The sequence below is a fragment of the Phyllobates terribilis genome, unplaced genomic scaffold (assembly GCF_046119375.1).
Source record: "Phyllobates terribilis strain yellow unplaced genomic scaffold, ASM4611937v1 Scaffold_13__5_contigs__length_258822181, whole genome shotgun sequence".
NCBI classification, from domain to species: Eukaryota; Metazoa; Chordata; class Amphibia; order Anura; family Dendrobatidae; genus Phyllobates; species Phyllobates terribilis.
In genome coordinates this window covers 117,322,095-117,337,785 of record NW_027362773.1, presented here as the reverse complement: position 1 = coordinate 117,337,785, position 15,691 = coordinate 117,322,095, and the positions used below count along the sequence as shown (strand labels likewise).

Here is a 15,691-nt window from a genome sequence, read left to right as displayed (position 1 = left end):
CTTTGGGTCTGGTGGGCGTGTCCTCCAGCAGAGTCATGAGGCCGCCCCTTTGTGGCCCGGCCCACAGTTGTCATGGCTCTTCGGTTGCCCGTATCATTCCTCCTCCTGTCACCGCCGCGTTCAGGCGCCAGGAGCGGAGTGTGGAGCAGAGCCATGTCTATCAAGGTAACCGCGCCGTGTACATTGGACCCTAGGGCACATGCGGTCTGTGCGGCGCATTATCAGGGCTGATAATATCGTGCTGTGCTAATAATAGCTCATATATCAGTGCTGGTGTGTAATAATGGCTGTAGTGCCAGTGATTCAGCCACAAGACACGGAAATCCCCCCATGGCTTTTATCGCTCATGGTTTCCTCGATTTATTACATCAATTTTTAGTTTCTGCACCAAAATGTAAATTTGCAGAGGACGGGGTGCGGATGACCCTTTGGCGTGAAGTGCGACGTCTGTACGATTGCATCTCTACCTAAAAAATGTGAAAAGGTTTTATAAAACGGCGCGGAAAGTTTAGGAGGAGGTTAATTCTGGTCTAAATAAGCATACGGATGTGACATGCGCCTGTTTTAGTAGGAAAGAAGAGAAAAAAAAACATCGGCTCACCCAAAAAATGTCAGGGCAAATGTGTCCACGGGGTCATGAGGGTATATAGCGGGGCCCCGGCAGCAAATATAGGAAAAAATCCTGCTCCAAAAAAAGGAAAAAATATAAGTAAATTTATTTTTTTTTAACTATAAGTATGGTCGTAGGGGTCCGAAACATGTAAGGTTGTATGGGGTCTAAAACGCGTAGGGGTCTGAAACGTGTTAGGTCGTAGGGGGTCTGAAATGCGTAGGATCGTATGGGTCCGAAACGCATAAGGTGGAAGGGGTCTGAGACACATTCAGTTGTGACACTGATTTTAAGGGTCACAAAACGTGTGGCTTCTGTATCTATGGGTGGGCTTGGTGACAACACTGCTCCACAATTACCGCCCCGGTTTTTCCACATTCCCTACATGACTTTCTTGTATTCTACAGTTTAAAAAATCCGATCCGTGCCTTCACTGAGGTCTGTTTTTTACCGCTCCAAATCACTTCTGCTAATTTGTTAGCAGCCGAGAAGCTGTCGTTTTGTCAGGTGGTCAATGCTGGGCTCTAATGTTAGGGTCAATGCCAAATGTGGAGGTATGCCTGGCCCATTATAGTCAGGGGTCCGACCATTTTTCCTATAAGAAGCTGAACGAGGCGAACAAGAAGCCGACATGTCTGATAGGTGATTTCTCTTCAAGGTTGGAGATGCTCTACCGGATGTGCCGATCTTTGATGGAGGTCCAGCAAACAAGAAAAGCGTCAGGGATGTGTTCGGCAACAAGAAAGGGGTGCTGTTTGGCGTTCCAGGGGCTTTTACTCCAGGGTGCTCCAAGGTAAGTTCTGTCTGTTCCAAGAGGAGAAGTACCTGACACAGATCTAGCAATGCAATGGATAAAAGTGCACCTGGGTGCTCATTCGGTAGTCCTCCCCTCCAGGTCTCTGGTGGCGGGTCGTCCCCTCCGGGTCTCTGGTGGCGGGTCGTCTCGTCCAGGTCTCTGGTGGCGGGTCGTCCTACGACTGTATATATTTCAGGATCGTAGGCACTCGGGTTACCAGATACCCCAGTCCAGTTTATCTTGTGGATTGGTCGTAGACATCCCTGAGAGCCGTCATTTCTCTTGAGAATAATTTGTGATGGGATTTTCCAACACTTCTGTAGCAGTAATTACAGCTATGGGGCCGGTGTGGAAATGACTCTCGGCTCTGACTGGTTTCTTATTGCCCAACATGACACTTAAAGAAACTTTCGTAACCAGTGGAGTAACGGGCAGCGCAGGGGGCATCAAACTGACAGTGTTTATTGGTTACCACATTTTTAGTTGCATCACTTCCGTTTCATGTGAGTCGTTCTTCATTTAGAGCATTTTAAAAGACAAGGTTTTTTTTTTTAGAGCGTTTTTAGTATTATTATTTATTATCATTTTTTACATATGTTTTTCCTGTAATTTCTTTGTGCACTGGAAAAATGCTGTGTTTTTTTGTGTACCACAAAAAGCCATTAAAAAAACTTGATGAAAAACGGCTTGTTTCAGAGAAACCCAGTGGGACACATTTTCTTTGCACCCAAATTAATAAAGGGAATCTGTCACCAGGTTTTTGCTACCCCATCTAAGAGCAGCATGATGTAGGGTCAGAGTCCCTGATTCCAGTGATATGTCACTTACTAGGCTGCTTGCTGTAGTTTTGATAAAATCACTGTTTTCTTTGCTGCAGATCTAGAAGTTCTCTGAATGCTGAGCCCTGTATAACCCCGGTCACACCACTGATTGGCAGCTTTCTCTGTACACTGTGCATAGGCAGAAAGCTGCAAACCTTGGGTGGGGGCGGGGTTGGACTACATGGCAGCAGGTTTAGTAGTCCTCTAGTGTTAATCTCTTGCTGATAAAACTGTGATTTTATCAAAACTACAGCAAATAGCTCAGTAAGTGACACATTGCAGGAATCGGGGTCTCTGCCCTTACATGATGCTGCTCTCAGATTAGATGGCAAAAACCCGGTGACTGATTCCCTTTAATCCTTTGAATAATTTTGTGCAATTTTTGGCCTAGCAGCACGACGATGCCACTGGTCCGAACTGTCAATCAAGTTAAAGGGGTGCTCTTCTGTTCAGAACATGAGACTAACCCTTTAATAAGTTTGGCGGCCCCTGTTGACTACTCTCTCCCTCTTAAAACATGCCCACTTTTTTTTTGCCACATTTAAGAGTTGTTGTGTTGAAACATGAATGTAGTGGTGCCCCCTCCAGGTCGATAGCGTTCATTCTGGTATGTTTAGTTGTCATCCTTTGTGTTTTCCCAGACACACCTGCCTGGATACGTGACTCAGGCGGACGACCTGAAATCCCGTGGGGTGGAAGTCCTCGCCTGCATCTCAGTCAATGATGCCTTTGTTGTGAGCGAGTGGGGAAAAGTGCATGGAGCCGATGGGAAGGTAAAGGAAAAATGCTGTGCCAATGTGTGCCCTGCGTGCCAGCTATGTGTCCAGAATGAGTCACTGTGCTGCATGTTATACTGCGGCGTGCAGCAGGCGAAACGTCTCCACTTCTGAAGCAAGTCTTTATTAAAATGGTAGTGTGCATAGTATAGTAGACAGCCTGCGCTCAGATATGAGCTATTAGGAGAAAAATATTGGAACCCGCCTAAGCATCGAATTCACGTTTTTCACCGGCCCCATCACCAACCAGTGTATAACCTTGTTCCTCCCCTAGCGTATAACATCCGGGCCCCTCGTTCCTCCCCTAGCGTATAACATCCGGGCCCCTCGTTCCTCCCCTAGCGTATAACATCCGGGCCCCTCGTTCCTCCCCTAGCGCATAACATCCGGGCCCCTCGTTCCTCCCCTAGCGCATAACATCCGGGCCCCTCGTTCCTCCCCTAGCGCATAACATCCGGGCCCCTCGTTCCTCCCCTAGCGCATAACATCCGGGCCCCTCGTTCCTCCCCTAGCGCATAACATCCGGGCCCCTCGTTCCTCCCCTAGCGCATAACATCCGGGCCCCTCGTTCCTCCCCTAGCGCATAACATCCGGGCCCCTCGTGTATAACATCTGGCCCCTCTTTTTTCCCTCAGTGTATAACATGTGCCCCCCCCCCCCCCCCTGCCATGCCGTCTGCCTTTACTACTACTATCACCTGTGAGTGATATTAATGAGAAGTGGAAGGAACCGCAGCAACTCAGCCACGAAGTGGAGACCCCGTAACATTACAGAGCAGGGGGCCGAGTGCTGAGGAGCAGAGGGCAGGAAAGTCACCAGCACTCTGCTCTGCTGACTCCATAATAGCAGACTTCCTCTAGTATTAACATCAGCACAAATACTGCGCTACCACCAGGAGCTTCATGGCCGAGTAGCTGCATGCAGCCGTACATCACCAAGCACAATGCCGAGCTTTGGATGGAGTGGTGTAAAGCCATTATCACTAGACTCTGGAGTAGTGTAAGGCTGTGTGCCCACTATGCGTTTTTTAAGCGTTTCCGCAGCGGCAATTCCGCTGCAGAAACTCTTAAAAAATGCTTGGTAGAAGGCCTGCCATGTTCCCCAATGATAATCCGCATGTGCTGTGCACATGCTGTGGTAATTTCCGCTGCGGATTATCATTGTGGAAAAATCTGCACCACCACCAATTATTTTGCGTAATTGTGGCGTTTTCACCGCCATTGACTTGCATTGAATCACTTAATATCCGCATGACTACATGTGCACATGCAGATATTAAGCGATTCAATGTGCGGATGGTACCCGGGTCTGGAGAAGAGGAGACTCTGGTACCATAGAACCTGTAATAAAAAAAAAGAATTAAAATAAAAAATATACATTATACTTACCTACCGATGGCCCCCGGTCTCCTCTATTGGGCGTCCTGGCTTCCCGGCAGCTTACGATGGTCTAAAAGGACCTGCCATGACGTCATTTAGTCATGTGACGGGTCAGGCGACTGCTGACGTCGTCGGTCGCGTGACCCATCACATGACTAAATGACGTCATGGAAGGTCCTTTTACACCACTGCGAGACATCGGGAAAACCGGACGCATCGGATAAGGAGACTGGGGGCCATCGGAAGGTGAGTATAATGGTTTTTTTTTTATTTTTTACCATTTTTATTCTTTTTTTTTTTTTTAACTAACTTGGTCACACTATATAAAATCCATGCCTTTTACATGGATTTATATAGTGTGACCAAGTTGACAAGCACTTTCCAAGTGATGCTAAAAAATCGCTTTGAAAGCGCTTGTCAACCCGCATGCAAAATCACATATGCAAAACGCTTCACATCCGCATGTCCCTGGCAGGAAAAAAGCATGTACAATCCGCATGTACAATCCGCATGTGTTTTTTCTGCCAGGGAGATGCAGAAACGCTCATGAAAAACCCGGAGCATTTCTGCATTGTGATCACACTTATTTATCTGGCCTCTGATGGATGAATGCCAGGAGAACGTTACCCGCCTGACTGCATTGTGCCGACTGTACAGTTTGGTGGAGCAGGGATAGTGCTACAAGGACCAGCTCCATGATACTTTGTGTGGAATGCTCTGACTATCGGGGAAACTTGTTTATGAATTAGGACAATTCCATTAAATTGTGCTCACCCCATTCTCTAAATCTGCAATGGGGTGTATTGTGTCAAACACATACACTGCTCAAAAAAATAAAGGGAACGCTCAAATAACACATCCTAGATCTGAATGAATGAAATATTCTCATTGAATACTTTGTTCTGTACAAAGTTGAATGTGCTGACAACAAAATCACACAAAAATCATCAATGGAAATCAAATTTATTGACCAATGGAGGCCTGGATTTGGAGTCACCCCCAAAATTAAAGTGGAAAAACACACTACAGGCTGATCCAACTTTGATGTAATGTCCTTAAAACAAGTCAAAATGAGGCTCAGTATTGTGTGTGGCCTCCACGTGCCTGTATGACCTCCCTACAACGCCTGAGCATGCTCCTGATGAGGTTGCGGATGGTCTCCTGTGGGATCTCCTCCCAGACCTGGACTAAAGCATCCGCCAACTCCTGGACAGTCTGTGGTGCAACGTGACGTTGGTGGATGGAGCGAGACATGATGTCCCAGATGTGATCAATCGGATTCAGGTCTTGGGAACGGGCGGGCCAGTCCATAGCTTCAATGCCTTCATCTTGCAGGAACTGCTGACACACTCCAGCCACATGAGGTCTGGCATTGTCCTGCATTAGGAGGAACCCAGGGCCAACCGCACCAGCATATGGTCTCACAAGGGGTCTGAGGATCTCATCTCCGTACTTAATGGCAGTCAGGCTACCTCTGGCGAGCACGTGGAGGGCTGTGCGGCCCTCCAAAGAAATGCCACCCCACACCATTACTGACTCACTGCCAAACCGGTCATGCTGAAGAATGTTGCGGCAGCAGATCGCTCTCCACGGCGTCTCCAGACTCTGTCACGTCTGTCACATGTGCTCAGTGTGAACCTGCTTTCATCTGTGAAGAGCACAGGGCGCCAGTGGCAACTTTGCCAATCCTGGTGTTCTGTGGCAAATGCCAAGTGTTCTGCACGGTGTTGGGCTGTGAGCACAACCCCCATCTGTGGACGTCGGGCCCTCATACCACCCTCACGGAGTCGGTTTCTAACCGTTTGTGCAGACACATGCACATTTGTGGCCTGCTGGAGGTCATTTTGCAGGGCTCTGGCTGCGGGCCGGGGCGGTGAGCGGCGCAGGTTTCCGGTGTGCGCAGCCATCTTCCTGAAGTTGTGAGCCACAGGAAAATGGCCGCCCGAGCTACAAGTCAGCGCATGCGCCGGCTCGGGCGGCCATTTTCCTGTGGCTCACAGCTTCAGGAAGTGACCGCGCACACCGGAAACCTGCGCCGCTCACCGCCCCGGCCCGCAGCCAGACACTGCCCGCATTCAGTTCAACCCGCGCTGGCCCCCAGCCAAACACCCGCAGCCCTCAGCCAGACACACGCAGCATCTCACCTCCTCCTCCTTTGCTGCCGCCACCGCCAAGGAGGGAGATCCCGCTCCACCACCACCGCAGGTACCCAACATTCGGACCAGAAGACGCACCCCCCATTTTCCTCCCAAATTTGGGGGGAAAAAAGTGCGTCTTATTGTCCGAAAAATATGGTATATATGTGTTTGCAGTGCATCTGTCTGGATATCATGTCCCTGCTATCTGAAGCTGGTGAAGAGTTGGGTGGAGTTGTCACTCCAAGGGTTAATTAATGTTCCGTCAGGTAGTGTGTTGTGTAACCCTCAGAGTTGGCCGCCGTCCACTTTTCTGGTTGTATAATACCAGTGTACGGGGAATTCTCTGCATAGCAGGGCAGCACTGAAGCATATAGAAGAAAATACAGATTCTTCACATCTAAACTATTAAGAATTCTAAAATGTTGAAGACTATTTTGTATCTTCTCACTATTTAAATCTTAAGTAAAATGTTGAACCCTGATGAATCTAATTTTTTTTTTTTTTTTTTGTTATTTCACTCAGACATAGGACTGTTTTTGTATCTAGAACTTATACAAAAGATTATAAAAAATATGCTGTCTTCATGGTTAAAACAGGAGTCTCAAAATGCATTTGTTTGTAATTAACTTGCAATTTTAAAGTTGGATGAAAGTGTTGGATTATCAGAATTTCTGGACTATTGGGTGCTGACATTAGACAATTGACAAAACTTCTGGTATGTCATAATGAGACATCAGAAGTTTTTTATTGTGCAGTTTCTGGATGCTGAGACTCTTACTAATCCGTGGAATAAAGGGGGGAAATGCTGCTAGGCTATGTTCACACATGTGTTTTTTTTCTGCTGCAAATCTGCTACTAACTTTTCTCTGGTAGGAAAACAGCTGCGTTAAAAATACAGGTTTTGGTGCATTTTTTGATGCATTTTTGCTGCGTTTTTTTGACCACCCATTACTTGCTATGGTGCAAAAAACGCTGAAAGAAGTGACATGTTCTGTTTTTCAAAAACACAACCAAGGCACAAAATATGCAGCAAAAAAACAACATGTGCGAACAGAGAATTCTGGTTTCTCGTAGACTTTGCTGGTACTGCAAAACACAGCTGAAAATTTGCATAAAAAGCTGCAGCAAAAAAAGCTGCGAAACCCAACATGTGTGAATATAGCCTTAGATAAATTCTGGCTTTAGACTTTTAATCTCCGGCCCCTCGCCCCCCCTCCCATTTGGAGTTCATACATTCCTCTGCTTGCCAACTGAGGAAAAAAAAGCAGATCCGTGCCGTCTGGGTCCCAACCAAACATACACAAAAATTCTGAAATATAAAGGGGGGGGGGGGAACTTCTCCAAAAACTCAGCAAAGAAGGAGCCGTTCTAATTAGAAAACGCATCATTTTTGATCATCTCAAAAAAAAAAATCTCTTTTGATGGCACATGCACAAGATCTCAGGTGAGGAAGCAGGTCACAGACACTAACATCTTGCGCAGGTGCCGTCATTCGCGGGGGGGGAGACCCATGCGCAGTAAGGTTCTGATGACGTACTGAGAGCCGGACTATCAATTGGTGCATGGGCCCCCATCATTAATGATGGAACATGTGCAAGATCTTAGGTGGGTGAGCAGGTCACAGACACCAACATCTTGTGCAGGTGCCGTCATTCTCGGGGGTGACACGTGTACAGTAAGGTTCTGATGACGAACTGAGAGCCGGACTATCCATCGGCACATGGGCCCACGTCAGGAAAGATGGCACATGCGCAAGATCTCAGGTGGTGGAGCAGGTCACAGACACTGACATATCGCGCAGGCACTGTTATTCCTATGGGTGACACATGCACAGATGGATAGTCCGGCTCTCACTATGTCATCAGAAACTTACTGCACATGCGCCAACCCCAGGGGGAGATGTCGGCAGGGAGAGCACTTCATTGAGAAGAGTGACCACCTGTCAATCACTGGCAGGAGAAAAAGAGGTAGAGAGGCCGGAGAACTGTAAGTGCTGGATTATGAGACGACGAAGACACAGACTGATAATGTAAAGTTATGGAAGTAATCATCATCATGGGCACTGCACTGTGATGACATTATTTTGGGGTCTAAAAACCTGATGACTGTTTCCTTTTAAAGCACATATACTGCAAAAAAAAAAAAAAAGTGAACTTCAAGAAAATGATGCCATGTTTCGTTACTGCAATCTTTTCTCCGATCCTTTGCAACTAGATCACAAAAGATCAGAAAGAAGCGATTTGTACATATTTGTATCGAATGCTTGATCCGCTAATCAATCCTGTATTTCTCTTGTAGGTCCACATGTTGGCTGATCCATGCGGAGACTTTGCCAAGGTAATTACGATGACTCCTGAATTACGACCTATAAATAACTAGCACCGTGACTGCTATCTAACTATATCTGACTGTACAGGTTATACTGTGCCTTAAAAAAGTGTTCATACCCATGAACTTATCCACATTTTTTCACATTACACCCACAAACTGAGATGTATTTTATTGGGATTGTGATATAGCAAGTACTTGTGAAGTGTAAAGGAAATGATACATGGTTTTCTAAATATTTTAAAAATATAAATCTGAAAATTATGATGTGCATTTGTATTCAGCCCCCCTGAGTCAGTACTTTGTAGGACCAACTTTTTGCTGCAATTACTGCTGAAACTTTTTTGGAGGTCAGTCTCTACCAGCTTTGCACAGCTAAAGGCTGAAATTGTTGCCCATTCTTCTTTGCACACTCGCTGTCGCTCAGTGAGACTGGATGGAGGATTCTGTGAACAGTAATTTTCCAGTCTTGCCACAGATTCTCAATGGGATTTAGGTCCGGACTGTGACTGGGTCGTTCACACACATGAATATGCTTTGATCTAAACCATCGATTTTTTTTGCTCTGCTTGGATGTTTAGGGTCGCTGTGATGCTGGAAGGTGAACCTACACCTCAGTCTCAAGTCTTTTGCAGCCTCCAACAGGTTTTCCTCCAGGATTGCCCTTTACGTAGATCCATCCATCTTCCTATGAACTCTGATCAGCTTCCCTATACCTGCTGAAGAAAATGTTCCCCACAGCATGATGCTGATACCATCATGTTTAATGGTGAGGATGGTGTTTTTAAGTGATGTACAGTGTAAGTTTTCCGCCACTCACAGCATTTTGCATTTAGCCCAAACTTCCAGCGGGACTTCTTATGGCTTGCTTCTTGCCATTCTTCCACAAAGGCCAGATTTGTGGAGTATACAACTAATAGTTGTCCTGTGGACAGATTCTTCCACCTGAGCTGTGGATCTCTGCAGCTTCTCCAGAGTGACCATGGATCTCTTGGTTACTTCTCTAATTAGAGCTCCCCTTGCTTGGGATGTCCGGTTAGGTGGACGGCCATGTCTTGATAGGTTTGCAGTTGTACCATACTCCTTCCATTTTTGGATGATGAATTGAATAGTGATCTGTGAGATGTTCAGAACTTGGGCTATTTTTTTATAACCTAACCCTGTTTTATTCTTCTCTACAACTTTATCCCTGACCTGTCTGGTGTGTTCCTTGGTTTTCCTGATGCTGTTTGATACCTAATGTTCTCTAACAAACCTCTGAGGCCTTCACAGAACAGCTGTAGTTATACTGAGAATAAATTACACACAGGTGGACTCAATTTACTAATTATGTGACTTCTGGAGGCAATTGGTCACTGAGGATTTTATTTAGGGGTATCAGACTACAGGGGGCTGAATACAAATGCACGTGACAATTTTCAGATTTATATTTTTAAAATAATTAGAAAAAATAATTTCCTTAACACTTCACAAATACTTGCTACTTTGTGTTGGTATATCACATAAAATCCCAATAATATGCATTTAAAGGGGTATTCCCATCTCCAAGATCCTATCCCAATATGTAGTAGGTGTAATAATAATAATATTAGCTAATACCTCCAATTAGAAATGTTGTATAGTTTTTCTGATTCGCTATCTCTTTCCTCATGTGCAGGCATCGCAGGACCTTAGGTATCCATGGTTACGTCCACTGATAAAGTCAGTTAGCTAGTTGCTAGTTGTCGTAACCATCGATACCTAAGGTCCTGTAATGCCTGCACATGAGGTAAGAGAGATGGCGAATCAAAAATACTATACTACATTTCTAATTGGAGATATTTGCTAATATTATTATTATTATTATTATTACACCTACTACATATTGGGATAGGATCTTGGAGATGGGAATACACCTTTAAGTTTGTGGGTGCAATGTGAAAAAAATGTGTAAAAGTTCACGTGGTATGAATACTTTTTCAAGGCACTGTAAATGGATCTTGTCGGATAGTGCTTGGAAATAAAACCAATTTTTGCAATTTACTGCTTATTAAAATATTAATGTGTTCCTGAGATATTAAAAATTATTGTCTTGGAGACCGACCACCGCTGCTAGAGAGCAGAAGATGCGCAGTACTTACAAGCTGTTTTCTGTTGAGCTTGTAAGCATTGTTATGAATCTGGCCAGGATTGCTGGAACGCATTGTTACCTCCTAATCCGGGACAGCTTCAGTGCAAGGCTTACAATCTAGACAGCAGCAGTGGTCGGTCTCCTAGGCAGCTAGCTATAAACAAGAGAAAAATGTTAATATCTCAAAAACGGCTGCAAATTTTAATAAGCAGTAAACTGCAAAATTGCTTGTATTTACCAGCACTATCCAACAGTATCCATCTATGAAGATGAAAATAACCCTTTTAAGGAGATATTCAAATGTATTTTTCATCAGTTTCTGAAAGTTGGATTTGAGTGGGGTTTGTTATAAAAAAAAATAAATAAATAAAAAAATGCCGTGGCTCGGCAGTCCCAGCCATTCCTACAGTGATAATGGTCCATCGTTGATTCACATGCCTGCTGCAGCTAATTGCTTGCTTCAGTAGTCAGTCAAGGGCAGTGGAATCTGATATTAATTACCTATTGTAAGGATAGGTCAGAATTATTAATGTCCCAGGACACCCCCTTTAAAATATAAATCTTTTGAATACCCCTTTAAGTAGAGGTATACATCTTTTGTGCGATAGTTTTACATTGCAAACCAGTGCACACAGGGTTATGTTATGTGCGCTCGCTGACTTCTCACATTTTGCTCGCAGGCTGCTGGATTACTGCTGGAGAAAAAGGAGCTGGAAGATCTTTTTGGAAATAAACGTTGCAAAAGGTGAAACTTCCTGGAGCCGGGGAACTACATGAGCATTGTTAGAGGCTCCGGTTAACCAAAAATACCGGGCAAAAGAGTGCAGCATGCAGAGCTATTGTGTCCGGTTAAATGCCGGAAAGCAGACTGACCCCCCCCCCCCCGTTATAGTCAATGGTATTGCTACATTACTATCCAGCAATGCACCATTCATTAATTCCATCTATGAATACTAACCTCCTCATGTCTGGGCTATTTTCCATTTTTTTTATCGTATCCATTTTTTCCTTGCCTTTTTCCAAAAGCCATAATATTTTTTTTCCCGTCCACATAACCACATTTTTTTTTTTGTTTTTTTTTCTTTTGCAGGACGAGTTATACTTTTTATTAACATCATTCATTTCATCACTTCATTCACTGGAAAGTGGGGGGTAGATTCCAAGTGTGTTGAAATTGCAAAAAAAAAGTGCGATTCCACAATTGTTTTGGGTTTTTTTCTAGCTACAATGTTTTACTATATGGTAAAGTAACCTGGCATCGTGATTCTCCAGGTCAGTACGAGTATGCAGATATCAAACATGTCCAGGTTTTTTTTTTTAAGTGGTAAAAAAACAAAATCGGAAATTTGTTTAAAAAAGATAAATTATTTTTGCTTGTCGTTTTAAATTTTCAGGATATTGTTCAGTGTGGGGTTTTTTTGCGCCCAGAGCTGACATTTTAACTTATTGACCCCTCAAATGGTATCAGTTATCATTTATCCTATAGATAGGTCATAACCTGTTTTCATCGGACAACCCCTTTAATTAGATTTTAACCTCTTGCCTTCCTCACTTCAAATATTGCACTTATGGAGCAGTCATTACTACTTTGGTGTTCCTGAGGGCGCTGCTTACTGTGCACCGTACCATTAGTTGGTTGAAGCAATCATAGCCTGTATTCTGCACGTAGAAAGGACATACTGCGGATTTTAAAATCTCAATTTTTGTAATTTGTAGATTAATTAACTTAACCATTATTGTATTATGCTGCTGATTACCTGCTTGCATGTCTGTACTGAAAATACTCACCAAATCTGCATCGTGTAATATACACCATGGAGATCTGATTGGTGCAGGTTCCACAACGATCTGCAGACTTGAGTGTTCATTGACCAATTTATGCAACCAGGCACAGAATGAATGGAGAGATGTCTAATTTCTATGGCATATCCTGTGAGCTTGCTAGTAATGTTGGATAGGAATGCTTCTTTGAGTGCAGTCAGACGGCCGTGTAAGTCGGATTGAGATCGGGAACGCAGTGCAAGTGTCACGGGTATGTCAGAAGTGACAGTCACCCTGGAGTTGGTTGCAGGAGATCTTTGTTTGGCATTACAAACATCTTCTTAGAAGCCGTATCTCTAGGACCCAGCAGCTACCTTCCTGTGGCTAATAAACACCCTGACCTGGGTCTATAAATACTTGCTGTGTGCCAGAGGGAGGTGCCAGCGATATTCATTACTCCTTGTGAAGGCTTGAGCAAGAGCAGTACTTGATCCTCTCTTGTGCTAGAGGACGTGTGCGCATTTGTCTGGAGTCGACTAAAGCTAAGCGATTTTTCCTTGTTTGTTCCCCCTTGTTGTCTTTAGTGTTCAGTGGGGATCGACTAGTGCTTAACCCCTCCCTTCCCTAGCCTGAGCTTAATGCCAGGGAAAGACAGGGCGAGGTACACTTGCTGCGATTGGTGAAGAACCAATATATGGACGTTAGTGGAGACAGGGTGACGTTAGATCAACCTACGAGGTCTCCACTCCCCCTTTCCCTAGAGTCTGGGCTCCCTTTCCATCTTCCCTTTGTGTTGCTCTTAGTCTTTCCCACACCTTGCGTGACAGCAATGACTGGCCTTTGGCTATTCTGACCTGAGGGTGACCGCTTCATATATTTATATGCAGCTGTCATACTCTGGTCGGGAGAGCCGCCGGCCAGTCTGTGCACTGCGCTCCAATCTCTGTCTGATCTGTATGGCCGTCTAACTGCACCCTTTAACTGAGTTGTTCTTCAAGAACCACTGATGTTCCTTATCCTTCTTCTTTAGGTTTTCTCTGATCGTTGAAGGTGGGAAGGTGAAAGCTATTAACGTAGAAGAAGACGGGACGGGGCTGACTTGCAGTCTGGCTGGAAATATAATGTCTCAGCTGTAAGGTGGAATCCTACACGAGCTTTCATGTGTTTAGCTGCTTGGAGTAATACTGCGTAGCACTACAGAATTACCAGTATCTTCATCAATGGTGTAATAGAACATAATCCTTAATAAACACAATACTTCTACCTGAAATGTGCTGTCATTATTAACATCACGTCAGGACAGATCTTCCTGTTTATAGTTTCCTTATCGTCAAAGGCAGATTACAATGACAGGTAACACCTCTATAAACAGCTGATGACAATAGGCGATGTCACATCTGACCCTCCTCCTCCTCTCTTCACAATGACATTTGCACATGCTCATTAGATGTTTCTATACAAAAGATAGGGTCATTGTGGCTAATGCGCACGTTTTCCCGAAACAGAAAATTAGAATCTAAAATTACCCCAGTGACCAGTGTGAGAATTGCAAGATTTCTACTTTTTATTTTTAATAAAGATTGTGATGTACAAAAAAAAAACCATTTCCAACATTTTTTTTTTATTTAACACAAAAACCTGATTTAAACTATCGGGCATTTTCTGATGACCCATTCTCTTTAATAATGCAGACAGTTTTTGCCTTGTAGGCACAGCCCCTTATTTCAAATCTGACATATCATTTTATATGGGAATAACTTTAGAATACTAAAATGAAGGTATGGGCTTGTGATTTATTTGGCATTGCAGTACACTACACTACAGTTATTTTTAATTGAAAAACTGTCATTGCAGATGGAGAAAATGTTTTATATATAATATATATATATACACTGCTCAAAAAATAAAGGGAACACTTAAACAACAGAATATAACTCCAAGTAAATCAAACTTCTGTGAAATCAAACTGTCCACTTAGGAAGCAACACTGATTGCCAATCAATTTCACATGCTGTTGTGCAAATGGAATAGACAATAGATGGAAATTATTGGCAATTATCAAGACACACTCAATAAAGGAGTGGTTCTGCAGGTGGGGACCACAGACCACATCTCAGTACCAAAGCTTTCTGGCTGATGTTTTAGTCGCTTTTGAATGTTGGTTGTGCTTTCACACTCGTGGTAGCATGAGACCGACTCTACAACCCACAGAAGTTGCTCAGGTAGTTCAGCTCATCCAGGATGGCACATCAATGCGAGCTGTGGCAAGAAGGTTTGCTGTGTCTGTCAGCGTAGTGTCCATAGGCCGGAGGCGCTACCAGAAGACATGGAGGGGGCCATAGGAGGGCAACAACCCAGCAGCAGGACCCATACCTCTGCCTTTGTGCAAGGAGGAACAGAAGGAGCACTGCCAGAGCCCTGGAAAATGACCTCCAGGAGAGCGATCTGCTCCTGCAACATCCTTCAGCATGACCGGTTTGGCAGTGGGTCAGTAATGATGTGGGGTGGCATTTCTTTGCAGGGCCGCACAGCCCTCCATGTGCTCGCCAGAGGTAGCCTGACTGCCATTAGGTACCGAGATGAGATCCTCAGACCCCTTGTGAGACCATATGCTGGTGCGGTTGGCCCTGGGTTCCTCCTAATGCAGGACAATGCCAGACCTCATGTGGCTGGAGTGTCAGCAGTTCCTGCAAGATGAAGGGATTGAAGCTATGGACTGGCCCGCCCGTTCCCCAGACCTGAATCCGATTGAGCACATCTGGGACATCATGTCTCGCTCCATCCACCAACGTCACGTTGCACCACAGACTGTCCAGGAGTTGGCGGATGCTTTAGTCCAGGTCTGGGAGGAGATCCCACAGGAGACCATCCGCAACCTCATCAGGAGCATGCCCAGGCATTGTAGGGAGGTCATACAGGCACGTGGAGGCCACACACAATACTGAGCCTCATTTTGACTTGTTTTAAGGACA

General features: G+C 44.8%; 1 protein-coding gene across 1 annotated transcript; it reads left to right on the top strand.

The window, feature by feature from the left end:
• The first annotated feature begins 7 nt into the window (after nucleotides 1-7).
• Nucleotides 8-13,982, top strand: PRDX5 (peroxiredoxin 5). The gene is made up of 6 exons (XM_073658504.1): nucleotides 8-165; nucleotides 1,269-1,403; nucleotides 2,869-3,000; nucleotides 8,819-8,857; nucleotides 11,639-11,703; nucleotides 13,750-13,982. The coding sequence occupies exons 1-6, from the start codon at nucleotides 73-75 to the stop codon at nucleotides 13,853-13,855; spliced, it is 570 nt and encodes a 189-aa protein (XP_073514605.1). The 5' UTR covers nucleotides 8-72; the 3' UTR covers nucleotides 13,856-13,982.
• The last annotated feature ends 1,709 nt before the right edge of the window (nucleotides 13,983-15,691 follow it).

What these genes read in the sequence shown, in the direction of transcription:
- PRDX5 (XM_073658504.1), top strand. Translation starts at nt 73, where the DNA reads ATGGCTCTTCGGTTGCCCGTATCATTCCTCCTCCTGTCACCGCCGCGT. An exon ending in GCAGAGCCATGTCTATCAAG is followed by an intron (nt 166 to 1,268) that starts GTAACCGCGCCG and finishes TTTCTCTTCAAG; the next exon opens with GTTGGAGATGCTCTACCGGA. An exon ending in TGCATGGAGCCGATGGGAAG is followed by an intron (nt 3,001 to 8,818) that starts GTAAAGGAAAAA and finishes TTTCTCTTGTAG; the next exon opens with GTCCACATGTTGGCTGATCC.